General features: G+C 43.3%; 2 protein-coding genes and 1 pseudogene across 5 annotated transcripts; 2 read left to right on the top strand and 1 right to left on the bottom strand.

Moving 5' to 3' along the window:
- Positions 1 to 6,745: 6,745 nt before the first annotated feature.
- On the top strand, positions 6,746 to 8,225 carry LOC133892127 (uncharacterized; annotated as a pseudogene).
- Positions 8,226 to 18,824: 10,599 nt separating this feature from the next.
- LOC133893131 (vacuolar protein sorting-associated protein 32 homolog 1-like) lies at positions 18,825 to 21,686 on the top strand. Its single transcript, XM_062334097.1, has 2 exons — positions 18,825 to 19,050; positions 20,196 to 21,686. Exons 1-2 carry the CDS (start codon positions 18,988 to 18,990, stop codon positions 20,415 to 20,417), a joined length of 285 nt encoding a protein of 94 aa, XP_062190081.1. The 5' UTR covers positions 18,825 to 18,987; the 3' UTR covers positions 20,418 to 21,686.
- A 429-nt stretch (positions 21,687 to 22,115) lies between these two features.
- LOC133892814 (COP9 signalosome complex subunit 7-like) lies at positions 22,116 to 26,905 on the bottom strand. 4 transcript variants are annotated; one of them, XM_062333771.1, is made up of 9 exons: positions 26,548 to 26,905; positions 26,311 to 26,386; positions 25,533 to 25,621; positions 24,959 to 25,048; positions 24,654 to 24,698; positions 24,483 to 24,553; positions 22,857 to 22,989; positions 22,510 to 22,615; positions 22,116 to 22,396 (listed from the first exon to the last, which is right to left on the bottom strand). In XM_062333771.1, the coding sequence occupies exons 1-8, from the start codon at positions 26,713 to 26,715 to the stop codon at positions 22,544 to 22,546; spliced, it is 744 nt and encodes a 247-aa protein (XP_062189755.1). In that variant the 5' UTR covers positions 26,716 to 26,905; the 3' UTR covers positions 22,116 to 22,396; positions 22,510 to 22,543. The 4 variants fall into 4 exon arrangements, with proteins under 4 accessions (XP_062189755.1, XP_062189752.1, XP_062189754.1 ...); XM_062333768.1 differs by having other exon boundaries at positions 22,510 to 22,601; XM_062333770.1 differs by having other exon boundaries at positions 22,510 to 22,618; positions 26,548 to 26,904.
- Between the last annotated feature and the right edge of the window lie 596 nt (positions 26,906 to 27,501).

Genomic DNA, 27,501 nt, shown 5'->3' with positions numbered 1-27,501 from the left:
CAAGGGCGTGGGACCAGTGAGCTGTACGTGAATTCGCCGTGCGCTACGGTGTCACGAGGGCATCTCTAAAAGTTACAGATAACTAGTATTTTTTTAAGTTGAGAGTGTATTATTTAAAATTTATATGTTCATAAATTTTTATATCTCATATAAAAGAGAGATACATTCACAATTTTTTATAACTCACAGAGAAGAAAGATGCTGAGATGACTTGCAAATATTAGCTCTTCATCTCTCCTCTTCAAAAACTAGTATTTGATCCTCTCTCTCTTCTACGAGGTATGAGGAATCATATCAGTCACAATATTAAGAAGTGTGCTCTCTCAGTTAAGAGATAGCAGCTATCTTTAATTATTAGTGATACCTGAGTCACTTGCTGTGAGTGAGGTTGTCGTCGCCACATGGACCCACTGACAGCTTGGGTGGCCGAGGGTAAACCCCAACAAGTGGCGGCTCGCGCGTGGCAGACGACACGGCCCCATACGAGTATACGACCCGACAACCCAAGCCAAATAGACCAGGAATTAGACGTGTCACTGGGTACCCAATGTCCACACCCAAACCCATGCCCATTCTATTTGGGTAGGGTATGGGTAAAATCATAACCGTATTCGAATTTGGATATGGGTAAGATAATACCAACCGAATAACACTTTATCCATGATATCCATTAAAAACAATCAAAATTTTGTTCTCTCCTTCCCTTAATTATATTTTCTCTCCAATTTTTTTCTCTGTCCAGCCAAATTGCACCTGATCCCCTACCATCCAAAAGGCCAAAACACGCACACACACTCTCTCTCTCCCAAACGGATATGGGCAACTTGTTTCATAATGGGTATGGGCAATTATATTAGTGGATATGGGCATGGGTGGCCCAAGCCCTCCCCAAGGGCAGGCCTACCAGGAATCTGTTATACTGTAGTAGAATATTTGTCCCTCTCCTGCTCTGCGGCAATTTTTACTTTGCCAGCGGACGGTACGGTTGATTTGGTACGGACTAAAGAAAAAGGGATTTTTTCTTCAGAAAGGGAACGGAAAAGGCTCATGGCGCTCAGGGCTAGGGCCGTGGATCGCCGGAACGACGCGCTAGCGCTTCGGCCGCCCTCCGATTCCGAGTCGACCCGACGCTCCACTGCGCGCGGCAAAGCTTATCAGCGCCCCGTGGCTGGCCCGTCGCCCGTCGGTAACGGTGGAGCCAGCTGCCATACGAGAACGGCGCGGCAAATTAAAGGAGCTAGCGACCAGACCACCATGGTGGCCGCCGCCGCAAACGCGCGGTCGATGCCGTCTAGGTCCCCGTGGCTCTGCTGCTGCCCGGCGGACTCCGTCGTCGCCGTAGCCGCGCGTACAGATCGCCCGGCGGCGGCGGCGGCGGCGGCGTCATTGGACGGCCTTGCGTCCGCCTCACGGCAGATCGGGCAGGTACGCGCGCGGCTAGCTAACTACGTATAGATCGACCTCCTGCTTGCCGCTTCTCGTTTGTTATTTTCTAGCATTGCATGATCGAGAGTTGAATTCGCTAGCAAACGTAGGACAAGTAAACAGGAGACGATCATCTAGCGTTCGAGCCCCTCCTAGAAAAGAATCATCGTTCAGTGCCCCGCATGATTTACAGCACTTCATTTCTTTCAAGATAGCTCGTATACAAGTATGGATCGCGCGTTCCTATGAATTTCTCGCGTGTGGAGAAGTCTGGGCGTCAATGCATGACCATGAACATTGAAAACTATCTATTTCCGTATTTATCGGAGGGTTAACTCCTGTCGCAGGGATCCTGAGGGACCCCTTTTTAGAGATTCGATCGGGGGATGATTCTGAATATGTTTGCCGGAGAAATAAATGGGTATGAATGCGATGGCTGGTGGGGTGGAATGATCTGCGGAATGAAGTAAATGCACTGGGTTTTAGACAGGTTCGGGCCGTACGGAGGCGTAACACCATACTCCTGTATGGATGCTATAAATGCCCTGAAAAAGTCCCTCAAGGATGTTGCTGGTTACAAGAATGTTTGTCTATACTAGAGCCTGGGGCTCCTTATTCTTCGGTCTGTATGTATCTGTTGGCTTTGGGTGCTTTTGGCCTTCTCGATCTTCTCTACTTCCTTAACTGCTTCAACCGTGTAGAGCTTGCCGAGAGATATTCACTTCTTCAGAGATTTTCCAACTTCAACTTCAACTTGTCTTTGTCCGTGCTGCCGGCTGTTTTAAATACCCGCTGGCAGTAGCGTGCCCCGAATGGGAGGGCACGAGTTTCAAGGCACCATAAATGGAAAGGACGTTATCATAGCCTCTGTGCGAAGTGACTGGGGGTTGAAAACGCGCCCCGCGCCTGGTCATCAGTCGCTATAATGGCACTGGCAATGGGCGCCGCGGAGAGGGCCCACCGGACAGCCACAGAGCGACCCGGCGTGCCCGTCTTGTCTTGTTCTCCTGCCACAGCAGCGCGGCAGACAGAATACCTCGGCCCTTGCGACGTTATCCCGAGGCGCGCCGGATGGCGCGGGATGGGACCCATGCATTTAATGTCCCCACGCCCTTCTGCCAGAATATGGCAGGAACTAACATCGAGCGTGGCGGGAGCAGTTGGAGGTGACATGCCACGCGCGCTCTTAAATGTGGCCTCGGGCCTTTCACTGGCTGACACCTCATCGCTGGACCCCTGTGGGGGCCATTGTCAGGGGGCTTCCTGGGTCGTCGGGGAACCGAGTGCTCGGGGGGCACTGTTCACCTCCCCGAAGCACTCTCTCCCGAGAATGCCCTTCCTCGGTCCTCGGGGAACTGAGTGCTCAGGGCCACTGTTCACCTCCTCGAGCACTCTCTCCCGGGCATGTTTGTACGAATCCTCGGGGAACCGAGTGCTCGGGGGCCGCGGCTCGCAGCCCCGAGCACTCTCTCCCAGAACTTCCTTCAGTGGGCCTCGGGGTACTCGGGGGCCCGGGGGGCTACTGCTTGCAGCCCTGGGCACACCCCTCCCGATACTTGGTTCTCCTGGTCGTCGGGGGACTTGGATGCTCGGGGGTCACCGTTTACCTCCCCGAGCACTTTCTTCCTGTCACTTAGTCTTCACAAATCATCGGGGAACCTGGGTACTCGGGGGCCACTGACTGTGGCCCCGAGCGCCCTCTCCCGGGACTTAGTCTTTTTTACCTCGCGGAGGTGACCCCGCGGGATGGCGCCACGTGGCGGATTGCTGGCCTGGCCTCGGGATTCGGGGACCCCTGGTTCCTGATTCACCGACAGCATTGCTTTGTTTTTTATAGGGTGAACATGACTTCTATTTTTTTTTTAAATCTAGTTGAAAGGATCTCTAGTACGCATACTTTTGATAGAAAAGGAAACAGAGTAATTAACGGGAAAAAATCCTTTTGTCTAAGAAAATTTTAAAAAATAGATGTTTGAAGTTGAAGGCTCAGTCCGCTCCTTTGGAGACTTGAACTGGTACCAAGGTCGAAAGGCCACCCTTCTTTCTCCTCATGTGCCACCTCCCTCTCTCCACTAGTAGCCACTGACGCCACCGCAGCTATGTTCTCCTGGATCCTCCGCGGCTGCTGCCACGAGTGATCTACCTCCGACCAACTTAAGCAAGTCGACCTCTCTCTCCTCTCATCTCACCCCCAAAATCTTTTTTCCCCCATCGATTCGAATGTGGCAGGAAAGGAAAAGGTAGGATCTTTGTTTTGCCCCCCCCCCCCCTCCGAGTTGAGAGTCTAGGGGTGAAGGAAGAGACACAGTCTTGAAGAAAAATCAATCATTTTGTTTCTTACCGAAGTGGATAAATACGTGTTAAACACTACTAGATTCAATGGTTTCCCTACCACTTTTTCTTTGCCCCTAGGAAATTTTTACCCGTAGTAGGGAAATAAATGTTCTCTAGAAGGTGAATTAAAATTGTAGGGAAAGGGGAACATTCCCTATGAATTAGTTTTGTTTCTAGGGAAAATTGGGGGAGCACGCCACGATGGCCAAAGGTGTCGTCGGAGTCATCGCCGGTGACCTCACTAAGGTGCTACTGGCCAGACCTAGTAATCTGAACATCACCTGGGCCGGTCTGACTGCTGGGTTGAGACTTGGCCGACTAGAGTTGAGTTTCTACTCCATAGTTAGGAGTCAGACCACCATTGTGGCCGGTCTAACCGCCATAGCCACCTAGCACCATTTTTTTCTCTGTTTGACCCCCAAGATCGGACCGCCACCCCGGTCTGACCGTCCGATACTCAGAACCCAGTGAGCTTAGGATATCCAATGTGATGCTTAAATCTCTTCTAGCCCAATTAATCAAGTGTTCTTTTGCAAATATTTTCACGACATGTCACATTGCATCTCGTTCATGATCATGCATCATAAAAGCGTACTTCATAGCATTTCATGTTGCTTATCATGATGCATTTTCATTCTTTTAGTGATCGACGAATCGGAGAGTGATAGGTTTCTTGAGGTGGAACTTGTAGTTGATCTTGATTGTGAAGCTAAGCACCAATATAAGCATCGATGCATACTTGTCATATATTTTGGTGAATTGTTGGTTAATTTTGCTTGATATTTCTATGTGCCGTATATGTATGTTTAGCGAGTTGATGCCGGGAATCAAGTAGCACCTATCTTGTTGCATTTGTCCTTATTTTGATTATTGACTATCTCCATCCTTGTAACTTGGGTGTCACTTGCTAATGTCCAACTTAAAATTGAATGTGATATACTTAGCCATGCATAGATCGCCGGTAGAAGTCGAGCAGTGGATCGTCCATCGTTCGCGAGCTTTATGGCTTAATTAATATTTATGAAATAAATGATGTTGGCATGATGAGTTGTAAGAATGAGACATGTGGTGTTAGGGGCAGGTCGGGAGAGGGACTCGGGTGCCATAGACCGCTTACATCGTTTAAGCAACGTTCGTTGGCGTTGTTGATTTAAGCACTTCTCCATACTATCACATATCTGAATAGGAAAAATGATGAGCCAAGTATCATAAGTTGTCATATTCATCTGACTCATGGGCCCGTGATGTGAGCGAGATGGCTTGTATTAAGCATATGAGGTTTCTCTAGGAGTAGACCTAGTTGCCCTCTGCATACTCGGGCATGGGAATAAAGGTTTGGGGTGGGTATGTGATGGTTGTCACGTGAATCATCGCTTGCAATCGATGGGTTGTATGGAGGGTGGTCTCGTGCCGTGTGGGTAAAGATGTACTCCCCTGTAGAGTGTGAAATTAATTGGAATTGCTACGCTCTCGGTTATGAGAAAGCTTAATGTTTATTAGATGTCATCGTAGAGTTACATTTGGTATTTGTGATATGATGGTTGTATGTGGGAGGAGGTGAGATGGTTCTGGTATGTTCTATGTTGAGATAATCATATTCACATGTTGTGTATGGTTATGTTCTTCTGGTCATGTTAGGATAGCCTAAGTGTTAAGTTATGTTAGGTGCTCGTATGTTTGTGTCCTTGAATTGTCTTTCGCATAATTTGAGTTAATCTTGTGGTTTATTCCTTGCTAATTCATCCAAATGCATTATCCTTGGAGTCAGGAATATATATACACATACGAATAAGTCTTACGAGTACCTTCGTACTCACCGTACTTTGTTGATTATTTTGTAGGTAAAGTTTAGAAGCCAGCTACTTGTACTCCATCGAGAGCGATGTGGTGATGAGTAGTTGCTAGACTACTATTAACCTCGATCAGTTGCCTTGTGGGTAAATAGTGCTACCGGTCTTTGGTTTCTTTATCCGTTATTCCGCTACGATTTATGTGTAACCATGCTAAAAAAATACCTTGTGACTTGTTAATCATGTAGTGTCCTTTTTTAGGTTGAGAGCTCATAGAACCAATAGTAATATATGGAGCTCTTTTATTTATTTACCAACTTGTAATCACTTGAACAATTCTAGCAGTAAATTTCATATTTGAGCATTTGTATAATTGTGATATACATATTGGTAGAGATATGTGTTAGATAATGACTCTCCTGGGATATATTGGGACTACCGGAATTGCCTTCGTTTCAATTGGATGGTGCATTGAGTTGTCACATCAGTTAAGGTTTAACATATGATGTGCCTTCTAGTGAGCGTATGCTAGCTCTCAATTTAAGTGGACAATTAACCCTTCAATTGAACCGAATGTAGTTTGGTCAGGTCTCCACAAGTTCACTGTAAGTTCTATGCATTGAACTTTTAGTTAACAATGGTGTTTTACAAAATAACCATTACTTATGGAAGTTGAAGCACCCCTAAAGATTAAAGTTTTCATGTTGCACCTATATAATGGTGTGACCTAACTAAAGATAATTTAGTTGGAAATCTTTGTCAAACATGGGTGGTTGTTTAGTAATAGATTTCATGTTTAAATTATTGTCAACCATGATATCATATTTAAGCTTTGTGGTGTGACAACTTGTAACTTTGTAATAAGGAACAAATGTGTATCGTATGATGCATATGTTTAGAATAATTTTATTCCATTATTAAAAAAAAATTCGCTTCTCCCTGCGTGGCGGCTAGGACGTCGGTTTTGCTACCATGCTAAATCGGATAGAATGTATTTTGTTTTTGTTTTTTAAGGAGAGAATTGTATTTTGTTGGGCCGCGCCTGCCTATGAACCTCGCAGGCCGCAACGCATAGGCCACTAGCAGGCAGGCAGCGACCAACCCATCGCGGGGCAGATTTCATCCTACTGTTTCGTCCATCAATTCTAGCGATTCATAACCCTAGCCCTAGTTGGTTCACAGTACTTCCCCTCCCGCCTGACTCCATGCCTCCATAATCCTCTTCTCCGCCACCGGATCGATATCGACAACTCGTCCTGAAATCAAGGAAACGGCTTTCCCATGTCCACCAATACCGCCGCCTCCGGCCATCGGCGTCGGCGACGGGGACGGCGACCGCATGGCTCCTCCCTCCCAGCCTGGATCCTTCTCAACACCGATGCCTACATTGGCAGCCGCCCCAACGCCACCACCGCCGTCGGCTTGGGGAGGAACAACCTGACGATCGAGGCGTCCATCTGGCCCGCGCGGCCGCCGCTTCCCTCCAACCTCTTCGTGTACTGCCCCGGCGCCGACTTCCCCCACCACTCCAAAATCCTCTTCACGTACGGCCGATGATCTTCTTTTGCTCCGCGTCCCGGTCGCCGTCGGTCCTCCACCAAGCTGCATCACCTTCGATGACTGCGACTACATCATCTACCGGGCCGGGGCCATGGCCAAACGCCCGTCGCTTACGCTGATTCCAAATCCGGATCCCAACTTCTTCCAGGACGTCGAGGTCGGCCTTCTTCCCCGCGGCGGGGATCTCTACACCGTCGCTGCGCTGGTTCCCAGGTCCACCCAAAACGTGTACAAGCTCCACCGGTTCGACTCCGAGGCCGGGAGCTGGACCTCCAAGATGGTATCGCTGGAGATCCCACGGAGGGCCTTCCCGGTGAAAATCCCCATCAACGCCCGCCGGCTCAATCACCACATCACCTCCACCGTGATCACGCTCGGAGGTGAGGCTGGCACCATGGGTTGGGTCGATCTCTGGAGCGGCATCCTGATCTACGACCTGCTCCGTGAGGATCAAGACAGGCCCACGCTCAGGCACATGCCGCTGCCGCTGCCGATGCACACCATCACCTGCAACCATGGGATGGGAGCCGAGTTAGGCCGTCCACACCCTCGTTGCGGCATCGCTTCCGTCATCAAGCGTGGCAAGGCCTGCCTCAAGCTGACCGACTTGCAAATTACCGGCGAACGTCTTCCCTTTACTGATATTGAAACCGATCTGCCCGCCTTCATAGTCGACAACTGGACCATCACCACATGGAGCAACACTAAGATGGCTGGTTATTTCGAGGACTGGCACGAGGACTTCACAGTCCTTGCTTCTAACATCAAAATGAGCAAAGCGGTGCGTTCAGAGTTACTGAGCTCTGGATTGCTGCACCGTAAACCGTCACGGGACGGCGAGGAGGCCATAGTGGAGCTTGCTTTGCATAATCTCGTAGTGTCTGAACCCACCCCCAGCCTGAATGGTGAAGAAGATGTCGTTTACCTGATGGCCAGGCGGCCAGGCCAAAGCTCTTCCACCCCAAGGCATGGGTTCTCGCTCTTGACATGAGGAACAGCACACTGCTAGGTGTTGTTGAGTTTGGCACTGAAAGCCGACGTTATGTAGGTGTCACCTATCGCCCTAGTACTATCTCCAAGTATATGAATCCGGCGACCACTCCAGGTAATTGTTAGGCTTCTTATAGCAGCAAACGCCTCATTCTGTTAACTTCAATCAACCCTCTTCCATGCATACGTCTTGTGAATGAATTTCAATTTCAGTTTATATTGATAGACTGTTTTTTTACTTGTCGTTATCCATTACAATTGCACTGGTTTTACACTGTGATCCGGTCCCCTTGTGGATGGTTACACCGCTTTCAGTGTACCTTTTCAAGAAATGAGATATTGATTAGCTATGCTAGTGATCAAACACTTTATTTTTTTTCTTAGTTAGCAAGCTTGTGCTAGTTGGGAAGTCAACGTGTGATTGCTGTTTGGTGCGCGAGGAAGAAGTGGAAGGAAAGAGGCTGCTGTATTGAGCTGGAGTGGTGGGTGCTTGGTAGCATTAGTTTTATTAGGGCACAGTTGGGGAAAGTGGGCTAATTGGGCTGTTGGGCTTCTAAGAGGTATTGGGTTGAGCTGTGTAGTGGCCTAATGACCTCTCTTTTCCTTTTATTTTCTGATATTTATGTGGTGGTATATTGGCTGTTTATGAAAGGCATGGTCTTACTGTCGCCTAGGTAGGTGCCTAGGCGTCCGGTTCCCATAGGGTCGCCCCGACTTGCCGCAGCACCATGACGACCATGATTAATTCCGTCTTTTAATAGGGCTAGATGTCTCTTCATGATTTTGGTGTTCCATAGCAGTAGTAGTATGTAGATTTGTTACATGAAATAATCATATATAGGTTTGACCCTTTTCTATATATGAAATGTGGCATAGCCTATCAGTATTGTAGTCAACGTGTGTTGGTAGATGGGGAAGATAGTCCAACCTCACATCCACGAGGCCCAGGTCATATAGATTTTATGTTCCCTCTGTATCTAGTTGAATTTTGGCAAATGTGAAAATATTAACATTAACATAAATATGAAAAACGTGGAATTGCAAGTCTTTGGAGGGGAATGCTTCATTCCGCCTGAGTCAGATTAGTTGCTTGTATATTAAAAAAAATGGTTGCCTGCCTTCCTCCATCAAGCATTTATGCTATTTCATTTGATGCAGTAACAAGTGGAACTTAAAGTTGCTGCTGAATTAGCTGCATCAAGATAGTGGCTGGACTGTTGGGGGAGTAAGAAGCAGCATGAAGATAATTAAGACTGGGTGATGCGTCTACTTGCTGGAGCTGTTTTAAGAATCTATAGACATCTACTGTGGTCTTGCAATCTTTGCTTTTGGGACAATAAATTGAGCTGTAATGAAGTTGGGAGACACGTTCTCCTGTGCTTGGTTATTTATGCTAGCCCTTTCTAGTTGTAACGAGCAGCTTGTATGGTACTTAAACCTACGGACCATTTCATGAAAATGGATGTAATGGCTATTTTATATTGCTTTCATGTATGCTCTTAATCGGCTGATTTAAACTAATTAGTCTGTGGTGCTTGCAGTTTGAACTTCGGCTGGTATTATGGCCAGATACACGAGGTGATTTGCTGTGTCTGTGATTCCGTAGAGTAAGTCGCTAGGTACCATATTCCACATACAAAGCGCTGAATGCAAACCGACTGTTGTCTCTTGTTTAATCATCTACATCTGCCTAGCCTATGATATCTGAGTACGGAGCTGAACAGCAGTGCAGTCTCTTGCTGAATGCAAACCGACTGTAGTATATAGTTTCATCATCTAGATCCGCAGTGATTCTTATTGGACAAAGTAGGTGTTTATACGCAAAAGGAGTGGGTGGTGAGGTATACTCATCCCTGCCCTGCAATCGCGTCGCCAGCAATCGCACAGGATGGCCCTCTTGCTCTAGACCAGACCGCCACCCATGGCGCGCCTCCGTGTCCCTCGGCCAGACCAAACCGCCGTCGAATTAACTCATCTCTTCCCGCCGCCGACAGCCCTAATTCTCTAACCCGTGAACACGCGTCCGATGTTGCATCACCGGTAACAGCTTAATTCTCCATTTCCTAAGATGCTACAGTGTTACAGTGTTGCATCACCGGTAACAGCTTAATTCTCCATTTCCTAAGATGAATGACGTATTTGTGCCCTTATTATAGAGTTTTCATTCTGGTGTTGTGAGCTATATTCATCGTTCTTGATTCCTTTGTTAATTTACTACATTAAAACTACAACTCCCACGACTATAGTATAGCTTGCACATGACTCGGGAGTATTCGATGGGTTGACGCACCTCCAAGCGCTATCAAGCTACAGAGTATCAATTAATTAAGCAAGAATAATTTCAGTGAACTAAAATGATAAGCTAAATATTCTTGTAATCTTCAATAGAGAAGCCATGGATGGCAATAAAAGTCGATCTACAATTTCCAACAAAATGTTTTTCTTTATGCGGAAATGAATGATCAAATTTGATAGTTATAGGTACCCCACTCAAGCTTACAGATCGAAATTATCCTCAAAACAAGTCACCCAACATGGAAAATCACAAGCATGTATACGTCTCTCCCCAAGTATAACAATTACATGAATAGAATGTTGTCATGAAAAACATAATAGGCATAAGACTACACACCATGTTGAGCTCATCTCTATATATTTCAGCTGACTGAAATTATGCTCTTTGACAGCTCCATGTAGTTTTATTTTATCATGCCGAGATCATCATCTAAGTTTCCATACATTGTCTTGCTTTTCATGTCCTTGTCCCATTGTCAAGATACGATGCTACAATTATTTACACATAATCTGGTGCAACTGGAGTTCATTGCAAATTCATTTATTTATTCTAACGCGAATTCATTTATTTATTCTAACGCTCAATTCTGCATGATTTCTAATCATCTTGCTGTTTTTCTCGCAGTCGGCGTCACATGGTGGCCAGCCTTGCTCCATCTTCAAGGCATTTGTTATGGCCCACAAGGGCAAGGCGACGTCCGACGTCGACTACAACCCGGAGGACGGGCCCGAGGCGTACAGCAATGCGACCGTCCACAACCGCCTTAGTGAGTACACATCGATGGCAAGGGAGGTCCATGGGCCAGAGTACGATCCGAGCACCGAGGACCTTGATGGAGAAGTCGTCATGAGGGTGGGAGGAGGCAAGAAGCATGGGCGATACTGGATTGGCGACGGCGCAATCGACTCGGCCGCTACTCCCAGTCTCTCCCAGATTCGAGCAAGCAGCACGAGCACGAGCCCGGCCATACGACCTCGGAAGGACACTTCACACCACCGGGTGGAGGCACTCGAGGTTATTCCTGGTTTATTCGTCGTTCATTGGTTTTTTCATACCTTTCCTTTGCATTATTGTAACATTAGGGTGAATATATTGTAGGCCCAGCTGGAACAAGAGAGGAGGATACGGGAGCAAATGCAGGCGACGATGGAGAGGGTGGAGGCCGAGCGGGAGGCCGAGCAGCGGAGGATGGTGGAGATTCTTCAGTACATGCAAAGTATTGGCGCCGCTACGGGTGTAGCTCCGCCACCTTCGCTATTCGTTCCACCTCCACCTCCTCACTATTCTACTCCTGTGAGTATAAATGTTTTAGTTTGTATGTTCATGCTTACGGTCAAACCTAGTGGAGTATGAAAGTTTTATTCATGTATGGTATATATTTATCTTGTCTCACACATGCAATCTCTTCTCCTTTGTGCAGAATCAATCGGCGGCATCGAACGATCCTCATGCTTCAGCGAATCCTTCACCAAATCAGTTTCATTGACCATCTTGGTGATGATACTTGTGGTTGTTAATGGTACTTCTATTTGCAATTATGGTTGTAGATGATGGAGCACTTGGATTACTTGTGAACTTATTTGTGATATATTGTGAGACATGTGACGTTTGTGATATATATGTGGTGTTGGTGATATATATGTGCTGTTGATGATATATATGTGATGTTGGTGATGTTTGTTATATATATATATCTTCTGTTTGTTTGGATGGGATGTAAAAAACAAATAAAAAAGGCTGTTTTCAGTCACTTTGCCGAGTGCAATGACCATAACACTCGGCAAAGTGACAACATGCTTTGCCGAGTGCAAAGGCCATTGCAGTCGGCAAACATCACAGATTTGCCGAGAGCCACGGTCCAGGCACTCGGCAAAGATGGCCTGTTTGCCGAGTGTCCTCCCGGTGGCACTCGGCACAGATGCCACCTTTGCCGAGTGTTTGATTCAGTGGCGCTCGGCAAAGCGGAGACCTTTGCCGAGTGTCAGATTAGCACTCGGCAAAGCCTTTGCCGAGTGCCCGATAAAGTGCACTCGGCAAAGAGGTCTTTGCCGACAAACTGTTTACCGAGCGCCCTTTGCCGAGTGTAGCACTCGGCAAAGCCTTTGCCGAGTGTATATCAGGCACTCGGCAAAGAAGCTGTCTCCGGTAGTGACATAACTACCTGATTGAAGCCTTTTGACATCAGGGCTTGAGAATACTTCACGCCAAGCAAAAATCTGTTTGCAACCTGAAACAAAATTGTTACTACGATCCATTTTGCCAAAACATCATGAACATTTTATAGGCAAAGATATAATTGATATGGTGGCTACAGAACAAAGAGGCAAGCCATGTTAACTTTACGCATACTTTTGGTGGAAAATAAATTGAGAGTCATCAAATGTAGCTAGTAAGGACAATATAAGAAATGCATTGAGAGGTCTTCACCTCATCCTTCTCATCAAATGTGATTGAAAAATGGGATATATTAATAGAAAAAGAGTTCTCTTTCATGAATATTGTCGAATAGGATTGAAAACTATATTAATAGAAAAGAATTCTCTTTCATGAATACTATCAAATAGTCGTGATACTACATGCATGAACTTAACGATGAACTTATGTAGAGTGCGGCATGCTGATTGTGGCGTAGAAAAATCAAACTTCTATCTATAATATTAAATTGGTTTAATACACATTTATGATGTGACAAAAGGTAAATAGCATACTCCCTCCGGTCATAAATAGTACATGTCATTTTGGAAAAGGTTCGGTCAAACTTTTAAAACTTTGACTAACAATAGTTTTCAAAATATTTAGTTTGAAAACCTTAAAATGATATGTGTAGATTTATCTTGGAAAGTGCTTTCATAATATCATAAATTCAATAGATTTTATACATATATTCTAATAAAAATAGCGGTCAAAGTAATGTATTGAAGATCGTGTCTTATCCGAAATTATATGTATTTATGAACGGAGGGAGTATCAACTTTGTGGCAAACCATTACTCTTTTAAATCTCCAAATAAATTTCTCCGTTAATATAGGGTTTATTGGTGACCCACAAGTGCACATGATCTTTGTAGCACTCTTTCCCATGAGTATTCCTAGGTTTATATCGAATGCACAGGGAGCTTTCTATGTGGTGAATCGTGTTTTGAATTATAGCATAGGGATGCAATGCAAAATACTGATAGAGATTGATAGTTGTAAAATAAATAATTATAAAATTAAATGAACGCAGAAAAATAAATAAATACGAGAATACAAACTTAACTAAAGACACGGTGTAATTAAGAGAAATACTTTATGCAAACAAAAGTTCCTCGTCTTTCGAGTAATCTAGACATTTCATAGGGCGAACTAAGTGTTTATACTATTGCTAATATGAGAGTGAAGTCTAAATTGAGAGGGCCTTTTTTGGGTTGTCCTCTCCTTATAGTCCTTCGTTCACTGTTGTACCACGGTCGCACAAACAAATTTAAGGAAAATTAATTCTAGACTGCAGCCTTAAGTGGGTGGTACATTATGATTCTCCCACATCGTTGATCTGAGAAGTCAAGGCTAGGGCAGTCACACGTTCGCCTATCATCCCATCACACCTACTTGGTCATCCCCTTACCATTACCTTGAATATACGTTTGCAACCATAACCCGGCACTAAGAGGAACAATCTATATCAATAAATATTAAATAACCCTAATTCATATCATGATTGCCTTGGCCAAACAATGACTCAACTACTTATGCAACATTTGGACAACCATACAAACATAAATAAAGATGAAAAAACACAAGACACAATGGATTGATTAAAGATACAAACAAAGGTGTTGTCCAAGACTCCCTAAGTTACAATGGAAGACTCACTTGTGATGGAGATGGTGTGGAGATCGATGCCGAGGTGGATACAAGGCGGAGAAGGCAACCGGAGGCGGCGATGGCGATGTGGAGATGGCGTAGAGGCATGGCGGTGGCATGGAGATAGAGAGGGAGGCACCCAAGGGGCACCACCTCTGTGTGGGGGAGTTCTCCTTCCAGCGGCTAGAGTCTTATATAGATATGTAGGTAGCTTTCCAATCCATCCGATGTGATTCCAATCCAATCTAATGGTTGATGGGTGCTTTACTCCTTTAAAATATCTTCCTTAAATACCAAGAAACCTCCCAAAACAAGTCTCAATTGAATTAGAGTTGAAATGGATAAGTTAAGGCTTCAATCGGGTCTTCTTGTGGCCTCCTGAGGGGCGGTACAGTCGGTGTTACGGTCATCGCGTCCCTCCAAACTTACTATTTTCTCCTTAGCACAGCTCATCTTCGGATAATCGTAGAAAATTCATAGTACCCTAGATGGAGACAATCTTTATATAAAAATTGTAACTCTCAACGATATACACAACTTTGTTATTGTGACTTTTGCATTTGAAGTTGTTTATGTGTCCAAATAATCAATATAAGCTTCAGGTAGTGAATAATGTGAATTGGACACCCGTAACTCCTCTAGACCGGCTTTGACTTGGGTGTTTTCATCGTGGTTCATCCATGGGAGGTCAAGGACATTTTTTTTATACAAATAAGTAAAAAATATTCAAATATGATAAAATGATAAAATATGGTGCTCAAGGTGTTAAACGTATTTATCGTAATTTACACAACTTATACTATGAAAGCGCATTTAGCAAAGGGGCAAATGAGAGCATTTTACATTGAAAATATAGTTATTATTCATATGTATTTTGGATGCATCATTATCAATAATTATAAAGGATGGTGGATGAAGGATGAAATTTGGAACATGGTCACGTATGTGCATTACAATTTGTTTCACTTGTTCATCCCTGTGTTTCATGGCAGTCACTGTGCAACATAGCTAAATCATCTCTGCCAGCATCTACTTAGAACTAATAACTATGAACTATGTATAACTTTTCTTTTGAAAGGCTAAAAGCATGCTAAGAGAAAACTGATATCACAGTTATGGGGCCAACTAAATGAATTAGGAATGATTCTTGTTTTTAAGAAAATGATGAATCAGCATAACATAACGCATAGGATGCCATAGGATTAATCATGTGCTGGAAAAAATTTGTAATTTGATCCAATGAAAAAAAAAGTCTCCCAATTATAACTCAAACTGAATAGAAGGTGGTGTTAATTACATCATCTTCACATTTCATCAAAAAATGTGGGAGAAGAACAAAATCGCCACCTCATTCCTATTCTCCACTTCCAGTAAAATATAATTTCTACTTAATCGACATCTTGTTCCTGATCAGCATGTTGCTGCAAACCAAAGCGTCGAAGACAAATTAGCTTCCCTTTCCTCTTTGTGCAGCCAATCCCCGCGCATTTTGTATCTTTTATTTATAAGCCTAGCTGAGAAATGGTTATTTCCGTTTTGGTAATGGAAATGGGGTAAAGGCCCTATTCGAAAAAATATGCCTAGCTGAGAAAGATCTTAACCTGAAAATATATTTGATTGCCACAAGTCCTGCATCCTGGTATCAGTTATAGTCTTTATCTTTACAATGACTTGTATCAATCAAGTTGATTAATACAAATTGACGGTGGGAACAGTTTAAATCAAATTGGACAAAAACACTGTATATGGAAGCAAAGATTAGGCTTTGAAAAATACAATTATTATATATGCATATGTGCATATGTAACAAATCAAAATCACTGAGGAATTTTATTATACCCATTTGCACACTGAGACCGGTTGCATGGTGGCTCTAAGCCATTTCATTGCACGCTTTGGTGAAAAAGGACTCCCGTTCTTCAAGTTTCTCCAGAAGCATGATGGATTCCAGTGGACTAAGGAAATAGAGAAGGCCTTCCAAGAGGTCAACCAATATCTTTTCAAGCCACTGGTCTTTTTCACCCAAGAGCTAACTGCCATTATTGGACTTTTTTGGTGGAAGGGAATAACTCAGACAATAGTAAAAACCCCTTCTTCTCGCTGCTTGGCGCAATTTTTGCATTCCTAAAGGAGCAGGGGGATTGGACATAAGAGATCTTTCTACTTTGAATCAAGGAGCCAAACTCTCTTTTGGGCGCAAGTTCTAAAAGGTAAGTATTTTCCAAACACAACTTATTGGAGAGTTGGTACCAATGGCCCAAAGTCTTGGACTTGGGACTCAATTCTTAAGGTAGAAAGCACATGTCAAACATTGTCATTTGGCAGCTTTTTATGGTAAACTTTCCATTTGGAATCAACATTGGTGCCCCTGTTGGAAAGAAACATACAATCATATTGAACATGATGCTATACCCAACACGGCCTCTGTGCTATGGCTAACTAATCCTAAAAGGTGGAATACTACTCGTTTGGTCTCTCTTTTTTAGCAAAACATTGCCAATATCATTATGCAGATCCCAATCTCGTAGGTAAGGAGAAGATGTTCTGATCTGGAGGCATAATAAATCAGGTATGTGGACTGCACAAAGTGCTTATAAGCTCATTCATCAGAATAATATAGACAATGTCATCAGCAACTTAAATCAGAGTGGTCAAACAAAGAATGTCATTAGCTTGATCTGGAAGAATAGGAAAATTCTCCCTAGAGCGCAAATGTTCATTTGGAGGCTTATGACTAAAAACATTGCTAATGCCCAACGCATTCACAGGAGAATCAGTAGCATCTGCTCTAGATGTATTTTGGTTGAGAACGATGAACACATTTTCTTTCACTGTACTTATGTAAGAGCTATTTGGTTTAGTTCTCCTCTGGCTTTAAAAATTGATAACCTAAATGGCTCTTGTGCTCAAATTCTGTATTTTCTTATTACACATCTGAATTCAAGAGATAACATTGATCTCATCTTCTACATTCTGTGGCATATTTGGAAGGCCATAAATGACTTCACATTTCAGAAAAAAGATTGGCCTATACAATCTATGATTTTTCAGGCACAGGCAGCTCAAAAAGCTCAATATGAGGCCTTTGATGTGGAGAAAATCACTGGCATGATTTCATACTGCAAACCGTCTTCTACGCTCTCTCAAAACAATCCTTCCCCTCTTCCACATTGCTTTTGCAGGGTCGATGCTTCATTTGTTCCTGGAAGAGCCACAGTCCTGGCATTGTCATATTTTGTAACACTGACCATCTGCTTGGTCCTTGCAAATTTATGCTAAAACTTCCCAAAAGGACTCTCCTCTTCATGCAGAGGCTTTAAGCCTTCTGGTTGCTATGTCTATGGTTTCTATTTTGTAGGTAATTCTTCTCTCATAGGGTGCATGAAGAAGCAGAAGCATAATTTACCGGATTGGAGAATAAAACCTGTAATCATGGAAATGACGGAGCTCAATAGGTTGATAGAAGGATCTTTCGAACACATTTCCAGATATGTCAATGTTGTAGCTGATGTAATAACGAGAGAAGCTCATAGCTTATCTGAGAAGAAACTGTTGTCTTGCTCTAATATTAGACAACAACAATTTTATCCCCTAATGAACATTTTCTGTAATGGACCTCAGTGGGTCAAACTATGTAAAATTTCTTGTTTATAATTAAAGCTTATCCCGTTTGTGTGTTTTAGGGTATGTTTGGGTTTTTTTTATCCACCCTTGCCCACTAAATTTGATCGGTAAGGTTAGGTAAGACAAACCTTAGTTTAAAAAAAAGTCAATTTGATTCTCTCTCAAAAACAAACAAATCTTTGCTCACCTTATCCAAATTCAAACAGAGCAAAGAACCAAACATGATTACTTGTCCTCTAGCCTTGCTAAGGCTAGGCAAAGGTGAGCAAAAGAACTAAACATATCCTTAACTAGGGACAGAAATTTATCCCGATTACCTGTTTACCCGTAGGTAAATACTTGAATAGGGTAGGTATAGGTAGCATTTGGTACCCACAGGTATGTTCGTGGGTAGAAAATACTAACCGGCGGGTAGACAGGTACAGGTATGGACCCATACCCATGAAACTCATATACATGTATACTTCTCTGATGATGTCCTTGTTCAGTATTCACATGTTCATTTGAGCTTTTGAAGTGTTTGTCTGTTCAAATATTCATTTGAGTGGAAATTATGATGTGCTTAAGTAGATGATCATATTGAAGTTCAGTATACGTCTGGCTGAAATCGTACTGAAATAATACGTCTTGCTGAAATTATTTGAGCTAAAATCGTACTGAAATCATTTATTTATATCTCGCTGAAATTATCTATATATCTTGTTGCAACCATTACACTATTCTCGCGTAGAATGAATAAATGATGCATATAACTTATGACAGTGTTTGGTATATCTATTGTGGCAAGCGGTATACCCGTAGGTAATAGATACCCGCGGACAATGGGGTTTAGAACCGCTCTTCGCCCATCAACATTCATAAGTATATCTATATACAAATAAAAATTGACAAATATAAATATAAATGAGCATTACTCAAACCCTTCTTACCATCCTACCCTTAACCTTTAGAAAAGAAAAAAAAAGTGAAAGGCCGACTTCTCCTCTCGTCCCAATGGCATCCTGTCTTTCCATTTTTACCCTTTTCTCTCTGCTCCCCGGCCGTTGCCGTTGCTCCGCGCCCTCTCTCTCTCCCCACTAGTAGCCACTGCCGCCGCCGCTGGCAGGGTGGGCCCACCGCCGCAGCCATGTTCTCCTGGCTCCTCCACGGCTGCCGCGACGAGTGCTCCGCCTCCGACCAGCTCAAGCAGGTCCCTCTCTCTCTCTCTCCTCTCACCCTCGCAGGATATATTTGCTTTTCTTTGAATGCCAATTTGGGAGTCTAGGGGTGAAGGAAGAGAGGCGATCTCTTGACGAAAACCAGCAATTCGTGTGATGTCTCATTCTGGGTATGCCCCCCTTCGATTTCCTGTTTCGTTTAACCTCAGTGAGCAACAGGGAACGGACAAGACGAGCGGAGAATTTTACCTTTCTTGCTGATCCTTTTATTTGTGAAACAAATCACTGGTGGATCAATGTGTGTGTTTTGCTGCTGTTCCCTTTTGTCCATTTAAGTAAACAGTTGCGATGCTCTATATATTCAACTCCGGATTACCAGGATTGAGGTAGAGACGACGATGGACCGAATCGTTAGCCGAGGGTAAAACCAGGATTGAGGCGCATACATAACCATTTGGACCTCTTTTAAGAAATGGAATCACCGGTCACCAAACGAGAATCTATTCGATCCAGTTTTAGTTATAGCTTGCAACATTTGGACTTTAGGGCATGCCAAGTTGCAGAATGGCATAATGCATAAATACAGAGAATATCCCTGAGATATATTGGCTGGTGGGTTGGTTGTCACCCTGCCAACAAGGGTTCGATTATCACATTCTTTATATAAATGCTAGGATGGACATCTCTTCCCCCTAGTCGAGTTTTTTATAATGCAGAAGTACTAATAGTTATAGCAGAAATGTAAGTTCACATGTGTATTCAAGTATTAGATGTGAGGGGAGAGGGTAAAACCATTCTGTTGTTTGCCATTCAGGGATCCATCATGCGGCTGTGAGGATTCGTTATTATTGTTCGGACAAGGGTTCTTCTGAACTGTTGTTTCCCCACCCTTTAATGTTTGCCTCCCACATTGCATAGTCCTGCACTTGTGGTTACAGAACTGAAACAAGTACACTGAGTTCTCGTTTTTTTGAGAAGTCGGCAAATAAAATGCCTTCTCTATCATGGTCCCTTTTCATTTCTTTCATGTTGCTGTCCTTGCGAGCTAATCATAAACCCAGCATTTCTGAATTAAATTAAAGGAGTGAGACTGTATGCACAACCACTGCTGATCTGATTGATGTATTCTATTTCTCGATACTGAATTGATTACTTACAGCATACTGTGGCTCTGCAGGCTCGTGATGTCTTCGTGGCAAAAGAGGCAGTCTTGCAAAAGAAGATTTCTCAAGAGATGGAACGGGCCAAGGAGTTTACAAAATCAGGAAACAAGCAAGCAGCAATGCAGTGCTTGAAGAGGAAAAAGTACTATGAAAGCCAAATGAACCAGGTTGGAAGTGTCCAGTTACGCATCAATACCAAGGAGAAAATGATCGCTGATCACATGGGGAACAAATAACGCAAAGTGAGATCACAGCTCTGGAACTATGTCTTAACTCATCTTTGTTTTGTTCAGATATGTAATCTTGTGAGAAGTCAATTGTTATTGTTCTCTGCCACACAGCATACCACATTTAACATCAGTGTGCCTAACTTAAGATAGTACATTTCAGACAGGACTTGCTTATTTCCTAGGCAAGACAGGACTTATTTACTAGGCTAGACAGGACTATTTCCTAGGCAAAATGTGCCTGAGTGATGTTGTTGGACTTGCAGTTACATATGAAAAAATTTCTATCCCAAATGAGTGTCTCAGCTCATGCAGTGAACTGTATATGGTTTGAGCCATAATTATTATTGTTCATACAGATTCTCACTATATTCTTCTGAATAACAGCTCATGTAGTGAACTATACGGTTTGAGCCATAATTATTATTTTCATACAGATTCTCACTATATTCTTCTGAATAACAAATTATCTGATGGTTTAGAGCTTTTTTGCACTCTCTGTACAGCAAGGTTGCAAGATGGTATTTCCTTGAATTCGGATAAAGGGTGTGTATTCCTCTCTTTGTAGACACTCTTGGGCAGCAAGAGTGCATCCATGACTATGACTAGTGCAAGTTGAATCATGTTATCACTGATAGCCTATAATTAGAGCACAAGTTGGACATTTGTACTATCAGCACAATACTCAGCACGTGAATGTCCACCTGAGTGGATCTGTAACTGCCTCTGCTTCCAAAGTTGCATTTCCTTTCTTTATCCTCCGCTGTTGCTTTTCTGATGCATGTCTTGTGTTGCTGTATATCTGTATGACCTGATCTTGATTTCCTTGTTTAACGAGTGAATATCCAAGTTTGAAGAAGAATTAAGATCTGCCTTCTTTTTCTTGCGAGGAAGAAATTATAAATGTTTTAAAGAGAATGCAGATACCTGAAATTCATTTCAAAACAACAGTCATTTGTTCTTATTCGCGACGTCTTCTAAAAAAAGTGTGCTTCGCCTCTCATACAATTGTCATTTATCCAAAGTTGTTTTGTCTTGCATAGTAAATGATGGCGATCTGTAGCTGAGCAGCTATGCTAACCTCTTCGTTGGGAGTCGGCAAGCCACGAATCGATCATGCACTTCACCTAGAGATGCCTTAGTTCGGTCAATGTTCAGTAAACTCAACTTGTAAATTTCTTTCCTGCTGTTTCAGCGCTGTGTAACTGAACTTTCAGTTTTGTGTGAATTCTTTTGACAGCAACCACAACATGCACGGATGTGATTGAGTTGGGAACTTATGCACATTTTGATAAATATTGTTTTCCATTTATGCAAATTAAGCACTTTGGGATTACGTAATGGAGAACAAGATGAGAAACTAGTGAAAGAAAAGAAGGGGAAAACGTCGTTTTATAAAGATATATATAGCTCACCTCAATTGCCCAAAACTAATAAAAAAATACATCGCCTAAATTTACCGTGTTTGTGATCGCAGCGGGCAGTCTGAACGGTTTTCACCGCAAGCAAATGTACAAACGGTGATAAGCGCCGTCACACCACCCGGAAATACTAAAAATATTTAGTTGGAACAACCTGAAAGGCGAGACATTCAACACGCATCTGCTGTGGCATGAGCCATGGCCACTCGATGAATGCAAGCACCTCATCACCACATTCACAAAGCATAACAGAATCAAACGAAACTGCACGATAACCCAAGTCACCTAAAGAAATAATGTGCCAGTCTTAGCGCTAATTCAGCCATCAGCAATTTACCACTAAATAAATGCAGCGTTACGAGCAATCTCCTTGTACATCTCTACCAAAAAAACGAGCAGTTTCACCAGGGGGCAATAATCAGAGACTCGCTTCAAAGGAGGCACCATAACTGATGTATAACGTTTCATCAACTCTGACGTCAAAATGTCTCAATTAAGGCATCAACACTTTGCATGCAGGGAGAGATGGATAGACTTAATTGAAACTACGCCATTGGTTGTCGCCTCCTGCAATACCATATCATATCAAATTACTGTTTTGGCAACTGAAGATGTAGAAGTAGACATCTGCAGGGAAGTTCCACTGGTTATCCAATACGAAGTGGCCTATAATCTATTACCTTTTTGGCCGGATGCGGTCCTCTTCAAAATCCATTATTCCTCCAGATTCAGAGAGAAAGTCGTCATGCCCCCGTAAGTCGATGTCTGCCTGCTTAAATTGTTCAACTTCTGCCATCAAGTAAGAAACATGGTTTGGCAATTTCACTATTTAATAGAGTAGTTGCCACTATATGAACACTCAAGAAATAATAACAAAAATCTGAACTGAGGGCAGTCAGGTAAAAGTAGTAAAATGAGGATAACTCAGAATGATTTCATGACTAGAAGATGCAAATCCATTCCTTTTTATTCAATTTATTTAACAAGAAACAGTGAATAATAGATACTTCGATATAATCCAGCTCACCTTGATTGATTTTTTGGCTTCTTCCACTCTGTCTTCAAATTCTTTCTGGTGCTTCTTGTTCACCTCACTCATTGTGTCAGCCCACTTGATTTTCTCTTGAATTTGATGCAACAAGCTATCTGATGTTCCCAACCTGTGCAACATGTGTATTCATGAGCATTTGTAACAAGAAACTTTCATTACCTTGGAGTGTTACCTCATAATGTGCACACGGAATGAACGAACAATTTAGCATCCATGAATGTATCGGTTGATTATCATTGATGTCTCAATACAAAAGCATCAACATTGAAGGATGTATATATCTCTATCTTATTGTCTCAATGAGAAAACAGAGGTTATATCATCTGTTACTAATTTAACTAAGGGTGTGTTTGATTCCTCGTATCTCTCCCATCCTGGCCCAACGGATGCGTAAAATCCTAAGAAGAAGCCCGTTTGGTTACCTGCATCCACTGTTGCAGCCTGGCCCGGTGAATGCAAATATTCGATCTCATCCTGGCCCGGGAGTGAAGCTAGATTCGAGCTTCACTCCGCAGCCTGGCCCGATGCAAGCCTCAGATTCAGTCGACCAAACAGAAACTCAACTCAACCTATCCAAACAGATACAACCAATCAAATACTCTTCTTTTTAACAAATATGACTCCGCTCAGCTTGCTTATACGATGCAGCTCTACAAAACCTCATCCGAGAAACCAAACACACCCTAAAGAACTTGCATATGAATAAGACCATAAGCTACGTACAAACAAGAGAAACAATTTACCTCTATCCAGTTAGGAGACAAATGTATGAATCGCATAACAGAATACTTAAGGTGTGTTTGGTTGCCCGAATCTCCCCCAGCCTACCCTGGTGGATGCGTATAATCTCAAAACAAAGCATGTTTGGTTACCAACATCCACTGTTCCAGTCTGACCCAGCGGATGCAAATATACGACCTCATCCAGGCTCAGGAGTGAAGCTTGAATTGAGCTTCACTCTGCAGCTTAGCTTAGTGGATGCAAGCTCTGCATCCACTCATGCAGACGGATCCACTTGTCAATGTCACAAAATTATCTTCATACGAGTAGACAATCTCAACTCTTGCATCTACTCATGCGACCTCAGATTTAGTCAATCAAACAGAAACTCAACTCAGCCTATCCAGACAGATACAACCAAACAAGCACTCTTCTTTTCAACAAATATGACTCTGTTTAGCTTGCTTCCCCTCAGCCTGCTTATACGATGTAGCTCCACGAAACCTCGTCCGGGGAACCAAACACACCCATAATATCTTGACTTTTAGTTTGTTACTCAAACAGACAGTGACTTCTAGAAATAACATTGTGCATACAAATTTCAGCATATCGTCCTACTGCAAGAAGTAATCTCTTTAAAACTAATAGATGTCCACCACAACAGTAGCTTGAGAGAAGAGTAGAGCAAACTCTCTTTGCTGAGCAAAGAATCAAGAGAAGAATAATCTAGTTGTGATTCCAACAAACAAACTGCAATTTGACTTCAGAAGGTTATACATGAGGAATGAAAATAAATCAGCAATTACGAAAATAAGCATTCGCATTTCCTGAAACAAACATGAGACAAATTGCAGAAAACATTTCTTAAATAAATATACACACCAGTCAGACAAGGTATCTATCATGTTGTTCAGTTGATCAGGCGTAAGATCCCTTCCAGACGCAAATTGTACCTGACATACATGGAAAGAAAATAAAAACAAAGCATTCACTAGACTGATAGAAGATATTATTCATATAAGATGCTGCAGATACAGGCCGCAGGTATCTTACCTCAAAGCACCTTCGCAGCTGATCCAATTTTCCTCTAACAATACCCTAATTAGAAATGCAATATATTACCAATTTGATGCCAGAAATACTAAGGAAGAAACTAGCAGGTGGTCTTAAAGATGAAGCATCACCACCACAAAGAAGAAAAATTCCACCTGAGATCCCCACAAATGGACTGAAGATCGGATGAGTAGTAAATGATAAATTTTCAAATGGTCAAATTATGGGCTTCTCACTGCGAAGATTTAAATGGGAATCTACAGAGATTTTAGGAGCCTAATTTGAAAGAGGGTGCAAGGACTCACTGAGTACATGCACTCATTGATGAGGAAATCTTCGAGTTCTCTTACGTTGGAAACATCCAACTCTTGCATGAGCTGATCATAAGGTAGTACCTGAAAAAAGCATTGCAGGAAGAAAAAAGGAAGTGTATTAGGATTTCTACAGAAAAATTTAGCATGGAGCAGAAGATAAAAGATAACGCCACAAACATGTTCCTTCTAATGTGCAGTTAAGCATAATAAATAAGTAGGACAAAAGTTAGGTTCATGCATCTCATAAGACTAGATTTGGGACACATATAGAAGGTAAGAGATTTCTTCAGTCATTGGTTATCTACTGGTCAAATACAAAACTTCACTTATCCCCTTCAGACTTGGTTCCGAAATCCTCGTCCTACAGAACTATTTGCCATTAGAAGAACGAGGATGGGATTTAAGAAGACAAGCAATATGCCCCACTGAAATAGCAGTGCAGAACTGTAACTACCGTTTACATGGTTGCAAGCTGATGGTCATGAGAACCACTTTGTGTCCCCAGAATTGATGCTATAGATGATTGCTGCTCCAAATATAAGGTAGGTTTAGTCAGAATTTGCACCTTGGTTGACTCAGCCAGAGTTAGCACACTGAGTTGCTTCAGCTTCCGGACTTGATCAGGCAACAATGCAGGAAGGGAGCCAGAATTACCTACAGTTACACAAAAGATACATTATTGAACCAAAGATGAGCATGTCTTGCACAAGTATCCATTAGACATTAGTACCAAAAAAACAAGTTGGAGGAAACACCAAAATAAACAGTAACATGAACTACAGATTGTTACACATGCTGTCAGCGATGGTAGATCAGATAAGAAAAACGTTCTAGCAATCACACAAATGTAGTAAGGTAGGATATAAGCCCATAAGGACAAAAAAAAAAGTCCATGTCCTCATTCCTCAATAATTTAGACTATGAACAGCTAAATGCACATTCATGAATCATGATATTGGGTGGCTGGTAAAAATGCGAATCAATCTATCAACAGTTCAAGCTCTGTTTTCTAGTGTGGCAATGTGTTGTGATGTATTCTTATCTGGTTTACCAGAAAATACAATTTAAATTTGAGTAACCAGTACGATGGGCCCCTCCGAAATCGTGCATAATACTAATCCAACTCAGCATCAGAGCACATCATACACCCAATGGCAAATATCCCTCCATCTAGAGTTTCCAAACAAATTTCTGAGTTCATACTTCACAGTGTACCACCCAAACACGGAACAGATCAAACAATGCACCGCGGCAAACAAACCGAACATGCACAGAGACGCCCAGCAACCAACCCATAGGACAACGCAATGTACGAATTGCAAAGGCGCAGGCCGTAATCTTACTCTTGTAGTCCTTCAGGGTGCCGTAGGCAAAGAGCCGGAGCAGGTCCAGGGACGACGCGTACTGTGTGCCGGCCAGCTGCACCAACAAACAAACGAAACAACCGGCCACACACCGCATCAGATCGATGCCAGACACCAAACAATCGATGGGGGAAAAAAGGAAAAACCCTAGCCCTAGCCCCGCGGCGCGCGGATGACAGCAGAGAGAGAGAGAGAGAGGCCGGGGGTGGCGCGTACCTTAGTGAGGGCCGGGAGGGCGAGGAGCTCGGAGAAGGCGAAGAGGGCCGGGTGGGAGGTGGCCTCGAGCACCAGGGCGGCTAGCTGCGGCGCGGACGACAGCGCGGCCGCCTGCGCTGAGAACTGCCCGATCAGCTCCGCCTGCCGCCGCTCCGCGTCCATCGCCATCGCCGGCGAGGAGTGGGGTGGGGGTAAGGTTAGGGTTCGGAGGATTCGCCTCCTGCTGGCTGCTCCTGGGAGTTTCGCTTCGGCTTCCGCGCGTCCTTGGTGTTCCCGTGCGGCTTTTGGCGTTCGGGTTCGTGGTTGGAGGGAGGCTTGGACGATTCGGTTGCTGGACTCGGGCGCTGTTGGTGTTGCGGACTCGCGGGTGGTAGCCAGGTTGCGTTGCAACGTCCCCGGAGTCCCGAATTGGTGACGTGGGGCAGCGGTGCGGTGCACCGTAGTGGAGAGGTATTCGACGTTCCATGCTGTAAACGTATTGGACTGCTGCCCCTATGAATGAATTTCTATACATTCGAACCACTGGTCTCATGAAAAAAGTTTGGTTTAAAAAAGATGTAAATTTGAACCATTCGATTTTGGTTTCAAGAGAAATGGAACAACCACCTTCCTCAAGCTAGCAACCTTCGCATAGGTGACAAAAGGAAGTCAAGGGGATGAAAAATTGATGGTGTGGCCTTTGCATTGAATCTGTTTGGTTTCCCCTTCACTTTTGGACTTTCTGTTAGTTGAAAGTTGTTCCAAGTTAAAATTTTGACTTTTAAATACAAGAATACATTGATGCAACTAACCTGAGACTAAAGAGAAAAATGTTCCACAACAAATTTTACATAGATAATGGTTGCACAATTAATCTTGTTAAGGCATCCACTATGTTCATGTTCATAGGCCTATTTAATCAAATGAGCATCTCCATGCATCAAGACAGGGGTATAGCTAACTTATATATAAATA

The sequence above is a fragment of the Phragmites australis genome, chromosome 15 (assembly GCF_958298935.1).
Source record: "Phragmites australis chromosome 15, lpPhrAust1.1, whole genome shotgun sequence".
Taxonomy (NCBI): Eukaryota; Viridiplantae; Streptophyta; class Magnoliopsida; order Poales; family Poaceae; genus Phragmites; species Phragmites australis.
This window is presented reverse-complemented; position numbering and strand designations above follow the sequence as displayed.